The following is a 17,444-nucleotide window of genomic DNA, read 5'->3' as shown; positions in this document are numbered from 1 at the left end:
ATTGTCACATGTTTGCCTTTACTGGAATTCAAAGGACTTTTGAACATGCAACCACCAAATTAGTATAGCTGGAATATTATAACATTAGACACTATGCTAACTGGCAACTTACAGCAAATCAGTGTAGCTGGAATATTGTAAACTAAGTTATCAACTACCTAACATCTAGCCTTTTTCATAACACAAGTTAAACTCACAATAATTTCAACTCCAAACTTCTAGTTTTACAAACGGACGGTGGAGGTGAATTCAAACCCTTAACTCCTATTTGTAAAAAATGAGGCATCACGCATCGTCTTTCATGCCTTCACACGCACCAACAAAATGGCCTCATTGAAAGAAAACACCGGCATATAGTTGAAACTGAGCTTGCTTTATTGGCCCATTCTTAATTACCCTTCTCCTATTGGGCCGATGCCTTAGAAACTGTGGTTTACTTGATTAATCTTCTTCCCTCACCTACTCTAAAAAATAAATCACCACATTTTCTAGTTTATAATTCTGAACTAGACTATAAATTTTTGAAAGTGTTTGGATGTGAATGTTGGCCCAATCTCAGGCCTTATCTCTCAAATAAATTAAATTTTCATTCCATTTCATGTCTCTTCTTGGGTTACAGTGCATCGCATAAAGGATATAAATGCCTTAACTTAGCCACAAATCAGTTATACATCTCTCAGGATGTTAATTTTAACAAGGCCTCCTTTCCATTTCAAAATCCCGACCCATTCACCTCCCTTCTCCAGCCCAGTCAAATACCATCCCTTTGCCTATCCTATCTCCTTCTATTCTTGGGCCTGGTCCAAGCCCAAACCCTCAGCCCCCTATTCCTTCATCATCTACCTTGAGCCCTTCCTTATCATCTATTGTACCGACAACTGATTCTTCACTCTCATCCTCTGCTCTCGTTCTTCCTTCTCGTCCAATCATTTTACAGCCACCTTGTTCTCCCATCATTACGCGTGCTCAAAAAAATTCATCCAGACCAAGACTAGATGGAACCATTCCCTACTCCTCTCTCTTCTATCTCACCACGACTCTAATTGTACCGGACGAACCTTCTAGCTACTCAGTTGCTTCAAAACTTTCAGAATGGAGGGAGGCTATGGCACAAGAATATGCTGCACTTCAACAAAACTGCACCTGGTCCCTTGTACCCCCCACACCCGTGGCTAACATTCTTGGATACAGGTGGGTGTTTCGCACCAAAACAAACGCTGATGGATCTTTTCAACGACGAAAAGCTCGTCTTGTGGCTAAAGGGTATCATCAACAGCATGACTTAGACTACAATGAGACATTTTCTCTAGTGGTAAAACCTTCCACTATTCGGCTTATTTTATCCATTGCTATCACCCGATCATGGCCCTGCGCCAACTTGATATTGAAAATGCCTTCTTGCGTGATTCATTGACTGATGAGGTGTACATGCAGCAACCTCAGGGATTTATTGATCCTCTACACCCCACATATGTGTGCAAATTGCACAAGGCTCTATATGGTCTCAAACAAGCACCACGTGCTTGGTTTTTACAACTTAGCTCATGGCTACTTGCATATGGTTTCACAGCCTCAAAGGCAGATCCTTCTTTGTTCATCCTGCAGCATTGTGATATCATTCTCTATCTCTTAGTCTACGTGGATGACCTAGTTGTCACAGGATCAAATTCTTCAGCCATTGATCTTCTTCTTCGTGACTTAGGCTCTGCTTTTCCAGTCAAAGACTTGGGCAAACTTTCTTTTTTTCTTGGACTAGAAGTCGACTACACCAAAGCATGGCTTCTACTCACTCAACGAAAGTACATCAAGAGCTTGCTTCTTCGCAGTCAAATGATCAATGCAAAACCAATCTCCTCTCCAATGGCAGCCTCTCTCAAGTTATCAAAATCTGATTCTCCAGATTTTGAAGACCCAACTCCATACCGAAGCATCGTTGGTGGTTTACAATATCTTTCTCTCACCAGGCCAGACATCTCCTTTGCAGTGAATAAAATTTGCCAATTCATGCACTCTCCGAAAACTTTTCACTGGAGTGCTATTAAACGGGTCCTCAAATACCTTAAAGTCACTATCAATTATGGCTTACTCTTTAAAAATCAGTCCACCTTCACACTTCAAGCATATTTGGACTCTGATTGGGGAGGATGTCCTGACGATCGACGGCCAACTGGAGGATTCTGCATCTACCTTGGAAATCATCTCATCTCATGGAGCTTGAGGAAACAACGGACAACTACTCGTTCATCAACAGAAGCAGAGTACAAATCACTTGCATCATCAGCTACTGAGACCATATGGCTTCAAACAGTCCTTCAAGAGCTGGGTATTTCTCTTCCTAAGGCTCCAATCTTGTGGTGTGACAACATTGGAGCCACATATCTCTCTGTCAACCCGGTCTATCACTCCAAAACAAAACATATGGACATCGATTATCACTTTGTGAGGGATAAAGTTGTTGCCCATACATTACAAGTTCAATTTTGCAATTCCAAAGAACAAATTGCAGATGTCCTTACTAAGTCATTAGTTGTAGAAAAATTCACTCTTCTTAGGACAAGTCTCAATGTGGTCGATACCCCCTTGGACTTGCAAGGGTGTATTAAAATAGATGATTCTATGCCACATTTTCACAAACGGAATGAAGGCATTCAACATGACACTGCAACAAGCAATGGAGGGCAATTACAGAGCCATTGTGTTTTACATCAACAGAGTACCACTCAACAACAGAGCACCACACAACCAAATACAAATTCTAGAAAACTAACAGTTAGGGGTGAATTGGTTATCTAATAACTTTAATTAGATACAGATGTAGATGTTAGTAATTAGTTAATGATGAATTGGTTATAAGTTAATTGATAATATACACTACTTAATTAATAGAATATTATTTTGTAATTACATATTTAAAATTTTATATTATAAATGAGAATAAGTTAGAAGAAAATTACATAATTAATTATATAAAATATTATATATAAAATAAAAATATTTTTTTAAATTCGGTCGGTTCGGTCCACTTTGGTCCGAGGAATCGTGAACCGTGGACCAGACCGAACTAGTTCGATTCAAGGAATCATGGATCGAAAATTGAACCCCATGTTTCTCGGTCCGGTCCGGACCAGACCAAACTGATCGGTTTTTCTGATCTAGACCAACTGTTTTACAGCCCTAATAACAGTAGAAGAATTTTTTATTGGTCCTTACGGTTATTTTGTAACAAACCTAATTGTTTTTTTCTTTTCTTTTACATCATGTATAAATACCGTCTGGGACAAATTTATTAATGAAGAAAGATTTCCAGAAACGTGTTTCTCCTTTCTAACAGTCCACCTGGCCCCCCCTTGTGAACAGTTTGTCATGTTTTTGTCATGTTACCTAACAATCCTCGAACGATGTGTGTTCACAGCGACCATTCATTCAGCCAAGAGGAAACCGGCCGACCTACTTGCCTACCAAAAAATTAAAACCAGCAAAAATAACAAGTTTGACATGTTAGCAGGACAGCTTCATGGAGCCCTCCAATCCTCGAACGATGTGTGTCCTGTGGTTGTTGAAAACCGCGCATATGATTAAACAGCTGCATGTCTGTCTTGGGTCCACAATCAATAGTAAAACCATCTGCAAATGCTGAATATTTGAAAATTTGTTAAGAGAAGTCAGAAGATTAGATTGTATTCACAATCTGCTTATCCAAAGGAACGGATATCTTCTGTACTTACGAGTCCAAGATGGTGCTACAAATCTCACAACTCTTAGCCATTAAGTTTACTGCTACCCACTTTGAAATTCTATACATAAACCCTCTGCCTAGTTCCTTGTACTCCAATTTCCAATTGGAAGAGAAGCACAAACATTAGCACAGATGCCGGGTTGGGGCCCACCGCCGGGAGGACCTCCCGGCCCTCCGGGGGTATGCGGTTGCTGTGATTTTCTCTGTGGTGGCATATGCCGGCTTGTATCTTCATGGTGAGTTAGATATCTCTCTTGATTATAAGATGCTCTAATATCATATAGATTAAGTTTTCCTTCTTTGTTAGACTTTAATGTCCTTGCATGAGGTAGAAATTACACGAGAGTTTCTGTATTTAGAAAATAATCTGAACATGGAACCTAGTCAAGTCACCTTGAAGACATCATGTAATGATAATGAGAAGTGAATTGATAGCGGTTATCAGAAGCGATGCATGACAATTAAAGTCGATTGAGAAGAAATTAGGAAGAATAAGTGAGGATGAACAAGGTAAAAAGAGAGAGAGAGTCAAGAGAGGGATCAGAGCCATCCGAGTCAGTGGAAGAAGGGAGAAAAGAGATTCAGCTCAAGAGATCATATTTCTCAAAATTCTGTTTTCATCAAAGCTGTCAATTGTTGGAGTCCATAAATAGACTCATGGACTAGAAAGTTTTCATCAAATCTGTCAATTGTTGGAGTACATAAATAGACTCATGGACTAGAAATTAGATCCCATTAGAAAACTAGATTTTAATTACAATCTAACTCTGATTATCTAAACTTAAGAGGGTGGTATTGTTAACATAATTCATGTTTGGTTGGCAGTTTCTATCTCCTTTGCTGCTGCTGCATCTTTGAGAGCTGCTGTGGACCAATGTTTGGTAGGCCACCTGGACCACCCGGACCCCCTGGTCCACCAGGTGGACCTCCTCGCTTCTAAGCAGCCACCAGATTTGTCGTGTATTAGTGAACCATACGTTGAATGCAGATAAATAAAATTGATTATGCATGTATAGTTGTTAGCACATCGATCGAGGAAGATAACCATATTGATTTTTTAGACTTTTCTGTATTTTTTGGGGGCAGAATCCATTTATTCCTTCCCTATGTATTTTACCACCTCTCAGGTGATTATTGTCCATTATCTGAAGGTTATTTTCTGCTGATAATTGAACTAAACACCAGAAAGCACAGTGTACTATTTTCAGAAGTGACTTTCTTCAGAACAAACACAAGCATTTTTGAAGACTGGGGAGAAGTGGCATTAAAATGAAAAATAAAATCAGATAAGACATATAGCAAATTTTTGTGAGAATTTAGACTTTCTCAAACATGTCAAGAGATAAAAAGCTGAAGTTTCTGGGTTTCCACTTATCCACAAACAAATACCAGGTAAAGCTTAATGACTAAACAATGGCCTTGCCGCCAGAACAAGTGATTGATTTCCTTTTTCCTGTTCTTAAAGAAGAGGAAGGTAATTTTTTGTGCTAAAAATAAAAATTATAATCACTGAGATCAGAAGTATAGAACTTAGCCAAGCTGAGAGTTGTTGGGACTTGGGTCAAGCTAACTTGTGTCAACAAGCTCGGTTGATCCACACTTGCTCAAGCAAGAATGTGGTAGAAATCGTTGTATCTGCTGAAAAAAATGCATCAATGAGCCTGTTCATTAATGAAAGCATTGCTAGTCTGATTTCAAATAAAAATAAAAGACAATCATCTCTTTTAATAATTATTTATAGGGTTATGCTGAGGGTAACGTGTTATGGTAAAAGTCTTCACATGCTGTCTAGGTTGTCTGAAGCAACAACATATCAATGTACAATAATGTTTTGGAAGGATCAATCGATTAATAATTATGTGTACGAATCTTAAAAGTAATGGGACATGCTAAGGAAACTTCATGTTCCTCGATAACAAATGTTAATCAATGCTATTAATTCATACTAATCCAAACACACATAGATCGTGACAGCTGATCTATTATTTCTAAATGTTAATTTCAAGCATGTATAATATATTTTCTAGTTGGACAGAAGCTCATATGATCCATTATGTTTTCACATGATTGCTTTTTGAAACTTTGTTACCTATTAAAAAAGAAGAGAAAATAAACTTTCTTTGGCAGCTATTATTGGAAAGTTTTTTCTTAGCAAATAAATATATGAGGACAGATTTTGATCATATCTCTGGTGAAGATACAAATATGGAACAATGATTGCTTACGAGAAGAGTTGCAGCCGTTTGTGTAGAAGCGCCGTGTAATAATTTTGAAAAAAAGTGAATAAATACAAGATCTATATGAAAAATTATTAATTTTTTAATAATAGATCTAACTATTTTTCAAAGTGACTGGACGCTTGAACACTCCACGATTATATATAGTATTACTCATTTTCATTAGAAATAAAATTATAATAAAATTATAAAAAAAATTATAAGTTAGATCATTTTCTCAACATAAAAGGCACCACTCATTAGTCACAACACCCATTATAATAGAGCTGGGTGCAGCTCTTCTGCATAAGTAATGACCTGGGCTATCATTTTCCATCAATGATGTGTCTCCATGTTTTTAGCTCTGTACATTAATCTTACATAGGGGAGTTCATAAACTGACATGGCTATTATATTGTAAAGTATTTTTTGTTATAAAATAAATTCAACATATCATATTAAATTATATGAATTTATAAATGTTTTGTGTAAGATTTATAACAAAGTAGTTATGGACATAGCTTTCTTTAAAACCAATTCATATATCTTGATTAATCAAGTTAGTCTTTTTATTGTTTTCTTTTCTTCTTTACAAAATTCATTATAAGTTAGGCTGGATCGAATATAAGAAATGTTTCATCTTATCTCGTCATTATAAATTTTTTAAATTCTCATAAAATATATAATAAACAATTCAATAATTTTATTTAAAATTTTAAAATAATAATAATATTACAAAATATAATAATATTTTAATCATATTTTCTTTAATTTTTAATTTTCATCTCAATTCATTTTATTTCAATTCACTATCTAAACAGCTCATTGTTACCATTAAAAGCTTATAACATTGGACCTCATGGTTTCTCCACAACTCCTCAATTGATTGGCAAAAATGGGTTTTTATCTTAAGACGAGAGAAAAATAAAAATTGCAAAAGACAAAAAAATAACCTTTTTTTAATATTTATTTTTAGTTTTCTTCTTAACATTTCCACTTCGAATCTGTGCGCCAATGTCTCCGTGTCTGTCTTCACGAACCACCCGTCTCTCTCTCTCTCTCTCTCTCCGCTTAGATTTTCTTCCATTTTCTCTCTTTCCTGAGCTTACCTTCCGTCTCTCTCTCCCTCCCTCCCTCCAAAATTAAACTATTATCAATATTTTCTAAGCCTCCTTCGCATATCGCTCCGATGGAAATATGGCATAGCCGAGCTTGTAGCTATCCCGAGGTTCGTGCATTGTTGTGAGAATCATAGAGCTGTGGATCTTGCGTTGCGCAAGGATCTCGAAGCAGAGATTGTTTGTTAGCCCTCTCATTCTCTGCTTCTTCGAATTCTCTGTTTCGTTTGGTGCATAAATTCGCAAGCTTCGTGCCTTCAACGTGTTATCTGTGCATGAAGCCTGGGAGTGCTTTGGTAAGCTTCATTTTTTATTTTTTTTTCCTGGTTTACGAAAAGAAAAGAAAATTTTCCATACTGTGGAAGAAAATTATTGGCCAGAAGCGGTTGTCCGTTTGGTTTCTGTGAAAAGAAAGAAAAGCAGAACTTGGGATTCGAAAAACTTTCTACTGTCTTTCTTCCAAGGAAGTGGAAATGATCGAAGACTCACCTCAACCGGGATAGAAATTATTACATTTTCCTCTATATTCTCAGGGAAAGTACATTGCTGGTTTTCGTTTCTCGAGGCTCAAACGAAAGCCCCTTCTCATTTTGCTTTGTGATCCATTTTGTTTCTCAGAACTTGTTTCTTATAATCATTTACGTTTTCTTTTCTCGCATCCTTTTTTGTCCTTTGCATTTCGGTTATTTTTTTCAGTGCTTATCAGCAGAAATACATGCAAGTTTTAGCTGGTCTTTAATGCGTTGAAGCATTTTGTATCGGTATTTCGGAGATTGAATACACAAGAAAATGTGCTTACTTTTTGATGTGTTGGTTTGCAGAGTCGATTTGCATGGTGAGATTTAAAAGATTTTAGGAGCTCAATGGTTCAGAGACATAGAATCAGCAGATTCTTTTCTCCAACGGAAATCTAAAATCTTCTGAATTGACTATTATAGATTGGTTCTATAGTGAGAGGAGTGGTGGAAATAATGGCTATCGGATTGAGTTCTATCATCCCGAGGTTGCAAATGCTATCCACTTCCGATCATGCTTCTGTGGTTTCGATGAACCTCTTTGTGGCACTCCTTTGTGCTTGTATTGTGATTGGCCATCTTCTTGAGGAGAACCGATGGGTGAACGAGTCTATCACTGCCCTTGTTATTGTAAGTTTCGCTCTTACCCGGTTATTTGGTTTCTGGTGAGAAAGAAGAAAAGAGATGACTAGTTTTCATTTGTTCTACGTGGGTCGGTTGCAGGGTGTGTGTACTGGAGTTGTTATTCTGCTGGCAAGTGGGGGAAGAAGCTCGCATCTTTTGGTTTTCAGTGAGGATCTTTTCTTTATATACCTTCTGCCGCCAATAATATTTAATGCGGGGTAAATTTGAAGTCTCATTGACCTCATTGTATAGAGAATCGAGCTCTTTTTCTTCAATTCTTATTTCTGTTTCGGATGTTTTGATTGCTCTGCTTTTTTTTGTGCATCAATTGTCTATGTTTTTATTCATGAGTTTTATGGTGCTTGAAGCGGTGCTAGGTGGTGGCCTATATTGCTAATTATGTCATTTACAGTTACAATGATTTCCCGTGAATGAACTCAACTAATCTTCAAGCTTTCTTTTCTTATGGTACTACGGAATTTTAGAACCCAAAAGTATGTTTCAGCATTATCGTTGCCTTGGTTTGTAGTCATGTCCTCTTACGTGCTAATTATTGGATTAGCTTATGCTATCAGGAAAATCCAAAATACTTGACATAAAATATAGAAAATAAGAATCAGACCGTATGGTTATCTGAAATTTCTCATGTATTTTACTTTTAAAAAATTGATATATTTGATAATTAGAATGTGTTTTAGAGACAAATAGTTGCCAGCACTCCTTAAAATTAAATTGATTAGTGGGAAGAATGTAACATCTAACCGGTTCCAGCTTTCATGTCTCCGTCATCATAAACATGTTCTCCGTCATCACACCTTATTACTATGGGCTTCTTCTATTGTATTGAATGGCACTTCTTTCAATGATCTCTATGCTGCTTTTCACAGCTCTTAGCTTGTATCTAGGCTCTTTGTATACCCGTGCGGACTCGTGCCTTGCCAATTTTCATGATTTAATATATTTCTTTCTTACTTATCAAAAAAAAAAAAGGCTAGAGCGGACTAAACTGGTGCAGGGTGGTGTTTAATTAGGCAATTTCAACATGAGCAATGCTAGATACAGTCTTAGGGCATTTAAGCTTCGCGCCCTCCTTTTGAAAAAAAATAGGGCCCACCATTGAAAAATGGGTTTTTTCATGTGGATACTAGATTTGCCTACTTTTTTCGAAGGGAGTATACGGGGTTTGCATACCTTAGAACTGTACAAATCATTTCCCTTTCAAACATATAAAGATTTAAAAGAACTATGACATTCTTGTGCACAAATTTTATGAGCTTTCATATGTGGACTATGCCTTTTGTGTTCTTCAACGCAATTCTTGATTACTTGCAAAATAAGTTTTACAAGCTTTCAAATGGTATGTCTGTTTAAAGAACTAATTGCAGAAATTTAATGGATACTCCATGTTGCGGTATAGTTGGCATAAGTAGCAGGAAGAGATTTTATGGTTTACTGGAAGCCATGGAGTGTTTTCAAATGAAATGTGCCCAATGTGGCATTTCACATAAAGTGTGGAAATTTTATTCTAGTGTTTGAATGATTTGAAAATCTTGAGGTGTATGCTTAGTTTCTGTTCCTACGTCATCAGCTGGGATTTCATCAGTTTAATTTGATTTCACCAAAAAGCATGGTTGCAACAAGTAGCTCACAATTGTGTTTTTGTTGAAATTGGCACCTTATATTTTTTAAAACTTTTTATGGTTCAAATTTATATCTTCACATTAATAATCGTTAATATGTTAACAACGAAATTTTTATAAAAATTTTCTCCCAGCCTTATGATATATGATCTTAATCTCTATCATTTGCTCCAGGTTTCAGGTGAAAAAGAAGCAGTTTTTTGTTAACTTTACTACTATCACGCTCTTTGGTGCTGTTGGTACATTAATATCCTGTGGCATCATATCACTAGGTAAATATCGTCACATTATATTTGCAGTTTTTATTATTATTATTGTTGTTTTTATTTATTTTAAGTTTTACGAGGAAAGAAAAACTAGTATGCCAAGGACGTTAAAACTACACCTTTTTCTGTTGGACAGCATTCTGACGGCCAATGGTTTTATACCTATGCACATTGTTTGACAATTAGTCTTAACTCTGTTTCCATTTTTGGGTTACTCACATTGACCATAATTTGGGTAACATTCATTTCCATGATTCTGATAATATGTGATCTATTACCTACTCTTGTGTTGCTGGTGACACTGTGTTATAATCTGTGTTAATAGAATAAGGTTTACGTGTTTGACAAAATCGACTCATTAAAAGGAGTGGAGAGTATGTAAGGAATTAGTTAGGATTTATTTTCGGAAAATGAATCCTTACCAATTTTAATTAGCATTTTTGGAATTTTTTTGACAAGTACCTTTATCTTATTGAAATTTGTAATTACAAATACTGAAGAAAGGAAGCGAGATTTCTGATTCAATCACTGGAACAGCAGTAATAAATTTGGAGAGCATTAGCACAACTCTGGAATAAGCACCAAACTGTGCCTTTTAAAAATTTGTTTGGGAGTTATCAAATGATATGGTTTCTTTAGTAATTGGAACAGCGGGGAGTCTTTGACTCTTAACTTTTCACTCAATCCCAATTTCGATGATCACTGAACTTGAACAAACAGTTCCTATTGTGGTTCAGCACCGACAGGGTAAACTTTGTTGATAATCATATAGTGGTTCTTTATAGGGTTGTTGGGACATATGGTTTTCAGCCTTCTGCCTGAGAGTAGCACACAGAGGAGGTAATTATAGCAGTCTGGGTTCTAGTCTAGTTGGCACCATGTGATTAGAAGATAAAGTGATGAGGTCTCTAGAGGATAATATTGTTATTATCATTATTTATTTTCACTAGCTGTTTTGGCAAACTAATCGAAAGGGTACATGGACCAATATCTCACACGGAATATAAGATAGTTTGAATCTCTTTAAGACAATTTATTTATATATATATATGATACCATTTATTAGCAATGCAGCCAATTAGATTATGACTTCTCTGACTGATGGTAACATCAGTGATTACAAAGTGACCAAGTGAGCCAAAAATCTCCTTTACAAATATTTTTTCATGGCACTGTGCTGCTCATTCAAAATATGGCCATATTCATGGAGTCAGTGGCATGTCCCCATTCTTCTTACGGCCTCCAAGCTATTAAAAGATTAATTACTGTCAATTGCTCCCAATTCATGCTGTAAGACAATTCTAGGGTCATACCAATCTATAGGAGGATTTACCCACTAGGAATGTATTGTTGCTTTTCTCTTGAACTTTACGTGTAAGCTCACTCGGCAGAAAATTCTCTGTTTGAAGCATATTCATCCGGATTTTCAGTACTTACCTATGCTTAGAACTGATAATTCCCACTCTTCTGTCTTGTGCAATCTTTGAGGAGAGACCATTACAGGGCAGAGAATCATTCCTAAAAATGCAGCTATTCTTTTCTTCTGTAAAAAAGTGATAATTCTCTTATCTGACAGTTTATATTCAGTATCTGTGTGATCGCATTGGGTGGACACCTACTCTTTATTTTTAGATATTGTTTTAAAGGCATATTACTAATTTCTTTGGTGTTAGAGGTTGGAATGAAAGTGATATATGCATCCATACTCGACAGTTCACTCTGTCTAAGTCACCTTGTACATTATTTCTTTGGCCAAATAATGTACGAGTCCTTTCAATAAATTTTTATTTTCTTCACCATGTTTGTACCAAATACCCTTCTGAATTGGATTAAAGTATGTTAGGCCTAGCAAATAAAGAAAAAAAGAAAAAAAAAGAAACCCCAAGCGGTTGGCCCAAGTGGTGAAGGCCTTGGTCTTGGGGTATCACTTCAAGGTCCAAAGGTTGAATACCTCATGAGTGCAAACAATCCTTTGGGGCCACACCCTCTGGTGAAAAGCTAGCGATTTAACTAATTCCGTGTAGGGAAACTTCCGAGGGTGTGGTGCACGGGACCGGGATTTACTCTGCAGGGGTGGGTCCAAAAGGCCATGCCTTGGAGAGGTTCCCCGACATAGAAATAAGTAAATAAATAAATAAAGAAAAAAAGAGTTTGAGCTATTGGGTTTTATATTACTAGCTTATTGTGACTGTAAAATTCTGATGCTTGATCCAGGGGTTACTCAGTTCTTCAAAAAATTGGATATTGGTTCACTGGATATTGGGGATTATCTAGGTACCACATTTGCCATTTTTCTTTTTCTAGTAACTTTGTTTGCTGTTTGGGTCTGACTGTATTGATCTGCTATTTCAGCAATCGGTGCAATATTTGCTGCCACGGACTCAGTATGTACATTGCAGGTATAGCAGATATCAGCATGTTATCTTGTCTTCAATCGGATAAGGTATCTACACTTCAAACCTGAATGATCACGTGACGGTGCAGGTGCTTAATCAGGATGAGACGCCTTTACTCTACAGTCTTGTATTTGGGGAGGGTGTTGTAAATGATGCAACATCAGTGGTACTTTTTAATGCAATCCAGAGTTTTGACCTCAATCATATCGACCCCAGGATTGGTTTGCATTTTATTGGCAACTTCTTTTATTTGTTTCTCACAAGCACAATGCTTGGGGTGATAGTAAGCCTCTCTCTCTCTCTCTCTCACTCTCTCTCTCATAGATTCCTATGTATGAATGCACATGTGTTATGCTACATGTGCCATTCTCCTGTGGTATGACATATCTCTTTCCCCCTGCAGACTGGGCTGCTTAGTGCATACATCATCAAAAAGCTGTATTTTGGAAGGTACGTTTGTCGGAATTGGAATGATCGAGTCAGTTGCTTTTACTGGTATTGCAACAATAGTAATCCATTGTTTTTTTTTATAGGTAACAATAGTATTCCATTGTTATTATATTAATGTTGAAAATGGACCTAGTCTCATAATAAGAAGGTGCCTTGTTTGGTCATTAGATCTTCTGCTAGGTTTTTCTTTGTTGAAGTGGTCTGGTGACACCTAATATTTAGGGTCTCCTGATTTGGCTTCTGAAGAAACCTTTAACTGATGGAGGAAAGAAGTGTTAGAATCATATACTAAAACCAAATTCTGATAGTACAATGTTTCTCATGATATAGGCACTCTACGGATCGTGAAGTTGCTCTTATGATGCTCATGGCATACCTTTCATATATGATGGCTGAAGTAAGATATCTAATTGTTTAACGGCACTTGTTTCCCTTTCTATGCTTCAAATGCTTTATATAGACGGCAGATTTGATAGATTGCTAATTATTTTTCATCTCACTAAGATGCTACTGTATTTAACCTGTTATGCAGTTGTTCTATTTGAGTGGCATTCTCACGGTATTCTTTTGTGGGATTGTGATGTCCCATTACACCTGGCACAATGTGACTGAGTGTTCACGAATCACTACCAAGTATGTCTTCTTAGAAGCTATCAAGCCATTTTAACCCATTTTTCATATGTAGAACAAAGGTCAATTTGTCATATACCTAATGCTTTAGATTTACCTTCAAATTATCACAGGCATGCTTTTGCAACCCTTTCATTTGTTGCTGAGATCTTTATCTTCGTTTACGTTGGAATGGATGCCTTGGACATTGAAAAGTGGAGATTTGTCAGTGGCAGGTATTATCAACACAAGACTAGATGACTAACTAGTCCTTTTAGTTCCAAGCTGTTAATATGTTGAACCTTATATCTATTAGTAGTAGTAGTCTATGTAATTTTTCAGAAAAAAAAAATGTATATCTAGCTGCCTTGCTGAGACATTATTTATTGCTCTAACATGCAATGCTTGATTTTGCTTTTTGCAGTCCTGGAACATCTGTTGCTGTGAGTTCAATACTGCTAGGTCTGATTATGGCAGGAAGAGCAGCCTTTGTTTTCCCCTTATCATTTTTAATCAACTTAGTTAAAAAATCTCCAAAGGAAAAAATCAACTTCAGGCAACAAGTATGCTTTCTGTTTCTATTGCAGCATAATTCTATTTTTTTCGTACTTCATTGATGTACCAAATCTCACCATCATATTTATTGTTGTAGGTGGTAATATGGTGGGCTGGTCTCATGAGAGGTGCTGTGTCTATAGCACTCGCTTATAATCAGGTACGATATGGACATGCTGTTATATTTATAACTAAGAAAATTTGTTAAGAAATAATTGATCGGAGGGAAATTTCAGTTTCTTTTATACTCTTCCGCTTGAAATAAGAACACTTGAATGGTGCATGCATGCGTACGTGGGTGAGATACACATACAGAGATGGTAGCAGTGGAATATTTAGTAAACCTTTTATTTTTTTAAATGCAGTTCACAATGTCAGGGCATACTCAATTGCGAGGAAATGCAATCATGATCACCAGCACCATAACTGTTGTTCTCTTCAGCACAGTGGTGGGATGTCTACTGCCTTTTCTGTGATCTATGAAATTGTATTGACTTGATTTAATTTGTTCTGTAGTGATGAATATTAATCTTACCATTCTTTTGTCGTTCACTTTTAATTTTACTGTGTACATGATTGGTCCATTGAGGGTCAAACTTATTTACTTGTCACATTAAAAGAGCCCAATTTGGCCTCTTGATATGCCAACGGTTTGTATTTTCTGAGAATTAGCTGATTCATTTACAATGAAAAGAGAAAATGCAAATATGGTGCTTGCAGTTATGGTCTTTACCATTAAGCTTCTTAGCTATCAAGAATATGGGTGTTCCATTGTTCAAAGCTCCATTGGACGAGCGCTTGCTGTCAGATGCCTGCTTCCTCCATATTATTATTTATTATTTGTTTGGCAAGAGCATCATGGACATAATTTTATGTAGATACAATTAAAGTGGATCAGTTCCACCATGCTTCCAATTGAGGTTTTGGGTGAGCTCTATATGTATGTTATTTTCTTAAGAGGAACGATGCTTCTTAAGGGAACAAGAAAACCAACTGCTCTTCACATGAATTTTTGTAAGAATTCTAAGTTACATTTATGGTTGGTTTTGCATTAGGATTGCTTACGATGTTGTATGAACGAGTTTCACATATGAAATTTCTATGTTCTTGATAATGGTAATGACACTTCATATTTGTTTTTGGTCAGGTGTTTGGTTTGCTGACTAAACCTCTTATAAGGTTCTTGCTTCTACATCCAAAACACACAGCCAGCAAGGTACAGTCAGATCCGTCTACTCCAAAATCAGTAACTGTGCCTTTTCTTGGAGAGGGGCAGGATTCTGTGCCTCTTCTTGGAGAGGGGCAGGATTCTGAGTTTGACCTACCTGAAATTACCCGACCAAGCAGCATACGTGCACTCCTGGCCACTCCTATGCACACTGTTCATCGGTACTGGCGTAAATTCGATGATGCCTTCATGCGCCCTGTATTTGGTGGCCGGGGTTTTGTTCCCTTTGTTCCTGGGTCACCAACCGAACAGAGTTTTCGTCAAGGGCAATGAGAAGGTGGCCAAGCAAAGATGTAGAATGTGTTGTGGATGATTGCATACATCTTCTGGACGGTAAGGCACCACATGCCTTTGAACCAGCTTGTGAAATATTTGCTTCTGCACTGGGAATATCTCAGCGGGAAGGCCCAGAGAGCATAAAGGATGTGGTTGCAATAGGGTAGTGCGAAGGCTGTGCACCATAATCTTTTGAAACTGCTGCATATCATGTATAGCTGATTGTACCGATCAAAAAGAAATCATTTAGAGTTGGTTGTGTTTGCCCCGGGCTTTGGAAGGGGTTTGCCGTTTTTTTTTTTTTTAATACGTCAATTGACATCGTGGTTATTTTTGTGATAATAAGATGTTGGGTGTTGTTAAGTTATTGTGATGCCTGCATTTTTCAATGAGTTGTAATTTTCTCATGACTAAACAAAGAGATCTCATCTTCAATGATAATTGGGTAAGGGTTACGATGCTCTTGTACTTTGTTGTGTGTAAGTGAGATGTTTGGTTCACTGGTTTTTCTAATAAGATCTAGCATGAAAAAATGCATGACCCTTAAATGATAGATTGAGAGACTGGTGGATGCTTGGTACATCCCTTACGTGCATGCTGACGAGAACATTGAGAAGTTAAAAATAATAATAAAAAAGGATTACACTCAGTGGAAGTATGCCACATCACAGGATGGCTGCAGCATTATACAACGAACGTTATTCACAAAATTTGCAGTAGATATTTATATGCCCAGGGGCATTTCACTTCATTTCTTAATCCTTCATTTATGTGTATTCTAGCATATTAGACCATATACAATCACAATTATTCGTAACTTTTTCGTATTATCATCAGGAACAGAGATGAAAAGGGGCAATTTCAACCTGATGGAAGAAAGAAGACCCATTAAAACTAAGACGAATGAAAATTTGTGCAACTTTATGTAATACTGATAAGAAAGAGGTCGGTATTACATGAAAAGGGAACAAAGCACGAGCACCCAATTTTAGATCGCAAAAACAGACCCAACGTAAGGTTTGCAATTTATTTAGAAGTACTCAGGAAGTCCTTCACAACCCTACTTGCAGGAGATAGTGCTACACTAGATGAAAGGTTTTGGGAGCAGCAGTTCATCCTTGCAGGCCAATAATACCTGCACAAAATTCCGAGGTAATATTAAACATCATGCGAGCAGAAGGTAAAAGAAAAGACAAGAGAATATAGAAAAAACCACAATGTAGATTTTTTCATGGATCAAATAGACAATATATGCTATTTTCAGAGATAGTGAGAGAGAGCATTGGGATCGCCTACAAATGCTAAAAAGAGGACACAAAACCAAATTTAAAATGCGCTGTAAATTATGTTGAAATTATGCATCGATTATAGTTCAGGGTGATCTGGATAATTTACATACCACAAGTTACTCGGCCACCAGCATTTCCGGTGCTTTTGCTAAGCTCATGTCCCCCTACATATCAAATAATTATATTAAGTTAGAAGTGGCAATACTTTTTTTTTTTTATAAGTAAAACTTTATTAATAGGAAACTGCTTCGCTCAAGTACACAGGAAGTATACACAAAATAAACCTAAGTACCAATAAACAACAATGAGAGATACAAGCAAATTATGAAAACTGCCCTCATTACAACTAAATACCGATGCCCAAGAGAATAATGTATTATAAAAAAAAAAATCTCTTCAGCTCATCCAAGGAATGGCTTCCAGTCTTCAAAGCACCTCTTATTTCTTTCCATCCACAAACACCACATAATACAAAGAGGAATAATCATTTTCCACACAGCAGCGATGTGAATATTTCCCCTCATAC

The 17,444-nt window shown here is 36.8% G+C and overlaps 2 protein-coding genes and 1 long non-coding RNA gene across 7 annotated transcripts in view; all 3 read left to right on the top strand.

Annotated features, from left to right (window-relative positions):
- The window catches only part of LOC122319131, a 210,960-nt gene that overhangs the window by 63,203 nt on the left and 130,313 nt on the right, over positions 1-17,444 (top strand). The gene's annotated exons all lie outside the window — the stretch shown is intronic.
- On the top strand, positions 3,428-4,946 carry LOC122319137. Its single transcript, XR_006245007.1, has 2 exons — positions 3,428-3,972; positions 4,562-4,946. It is a non-coding gene; the product is annotated as an uncharacterized LOC122319137 (long non-coding RNA).
- LOC122319133 (sodium/hydrogen exchanger 2-like) lies at positions 6,960-16,074 on the top strand. 5 transcript variants are annotated; one of them, XM_043137059.1, is made up of 16 exons: positions 6,960-7,366; positions 7,892-8,215; positions 8,309-8,427; positions 10,024-10,121; positions 12,330-12,389; positions 12,468-12,514; positions 12,600-12,794; positions 12,915-12,961; positions 13,292-13,358; positions 13,494-13,594; positions 13,705-13,806; positions 13,995-14,133; positions 14,223-14,285; positions 14,491-14,574; positions 15,273-15,401; positions 15,432-16,074. In XM_043137059.1, the coding sequence occupies exons 2-16, from the start codon at positions 8,042-8,044 to the stop codon at positions 15,624-15,626; spliced, it is 1,620 nt and encodes a 539-aa protein (XP_042992993.1). In that variant the 5' UTR covers positions 6,960-7,366; positions 7,892-8,041; the 3' UTR covers positions 15,627-16,074. The 5 variants fall into 5 exon arrangements, with proteins under 5 accessions (XP_042992993.1, XP_042992994.1, XP_042992992.1 ...); XM_043137058.1 differs by having other exon boundaries at positions 6,961-7,366; positions 15,273-16,074; XM_043137060.1 differs by lacking the exon at positions 12,330-12,389 and having other exon boundaries at positions 15,273-16,074.

This window comes from Carya illinoinensis, chromosome 8 (assembly GCF_018687715.1).
Source record: "Carya illinoinensis cultivar Pawnee chromosome 8, C.illinoinensisPawnee_v1, whole genome shotgun sequence".
In the NCBI taxonomy this organism is placed as follows: Eukaryota; Viridiplantae; Streptophyta; class Magnoliopsida; order Fagales; family Juglandaceae; genus Carya; species Carya illinoinensis.
This window is presented reverse-complemented; position numbering and strand designations above follow the sequence as displayed.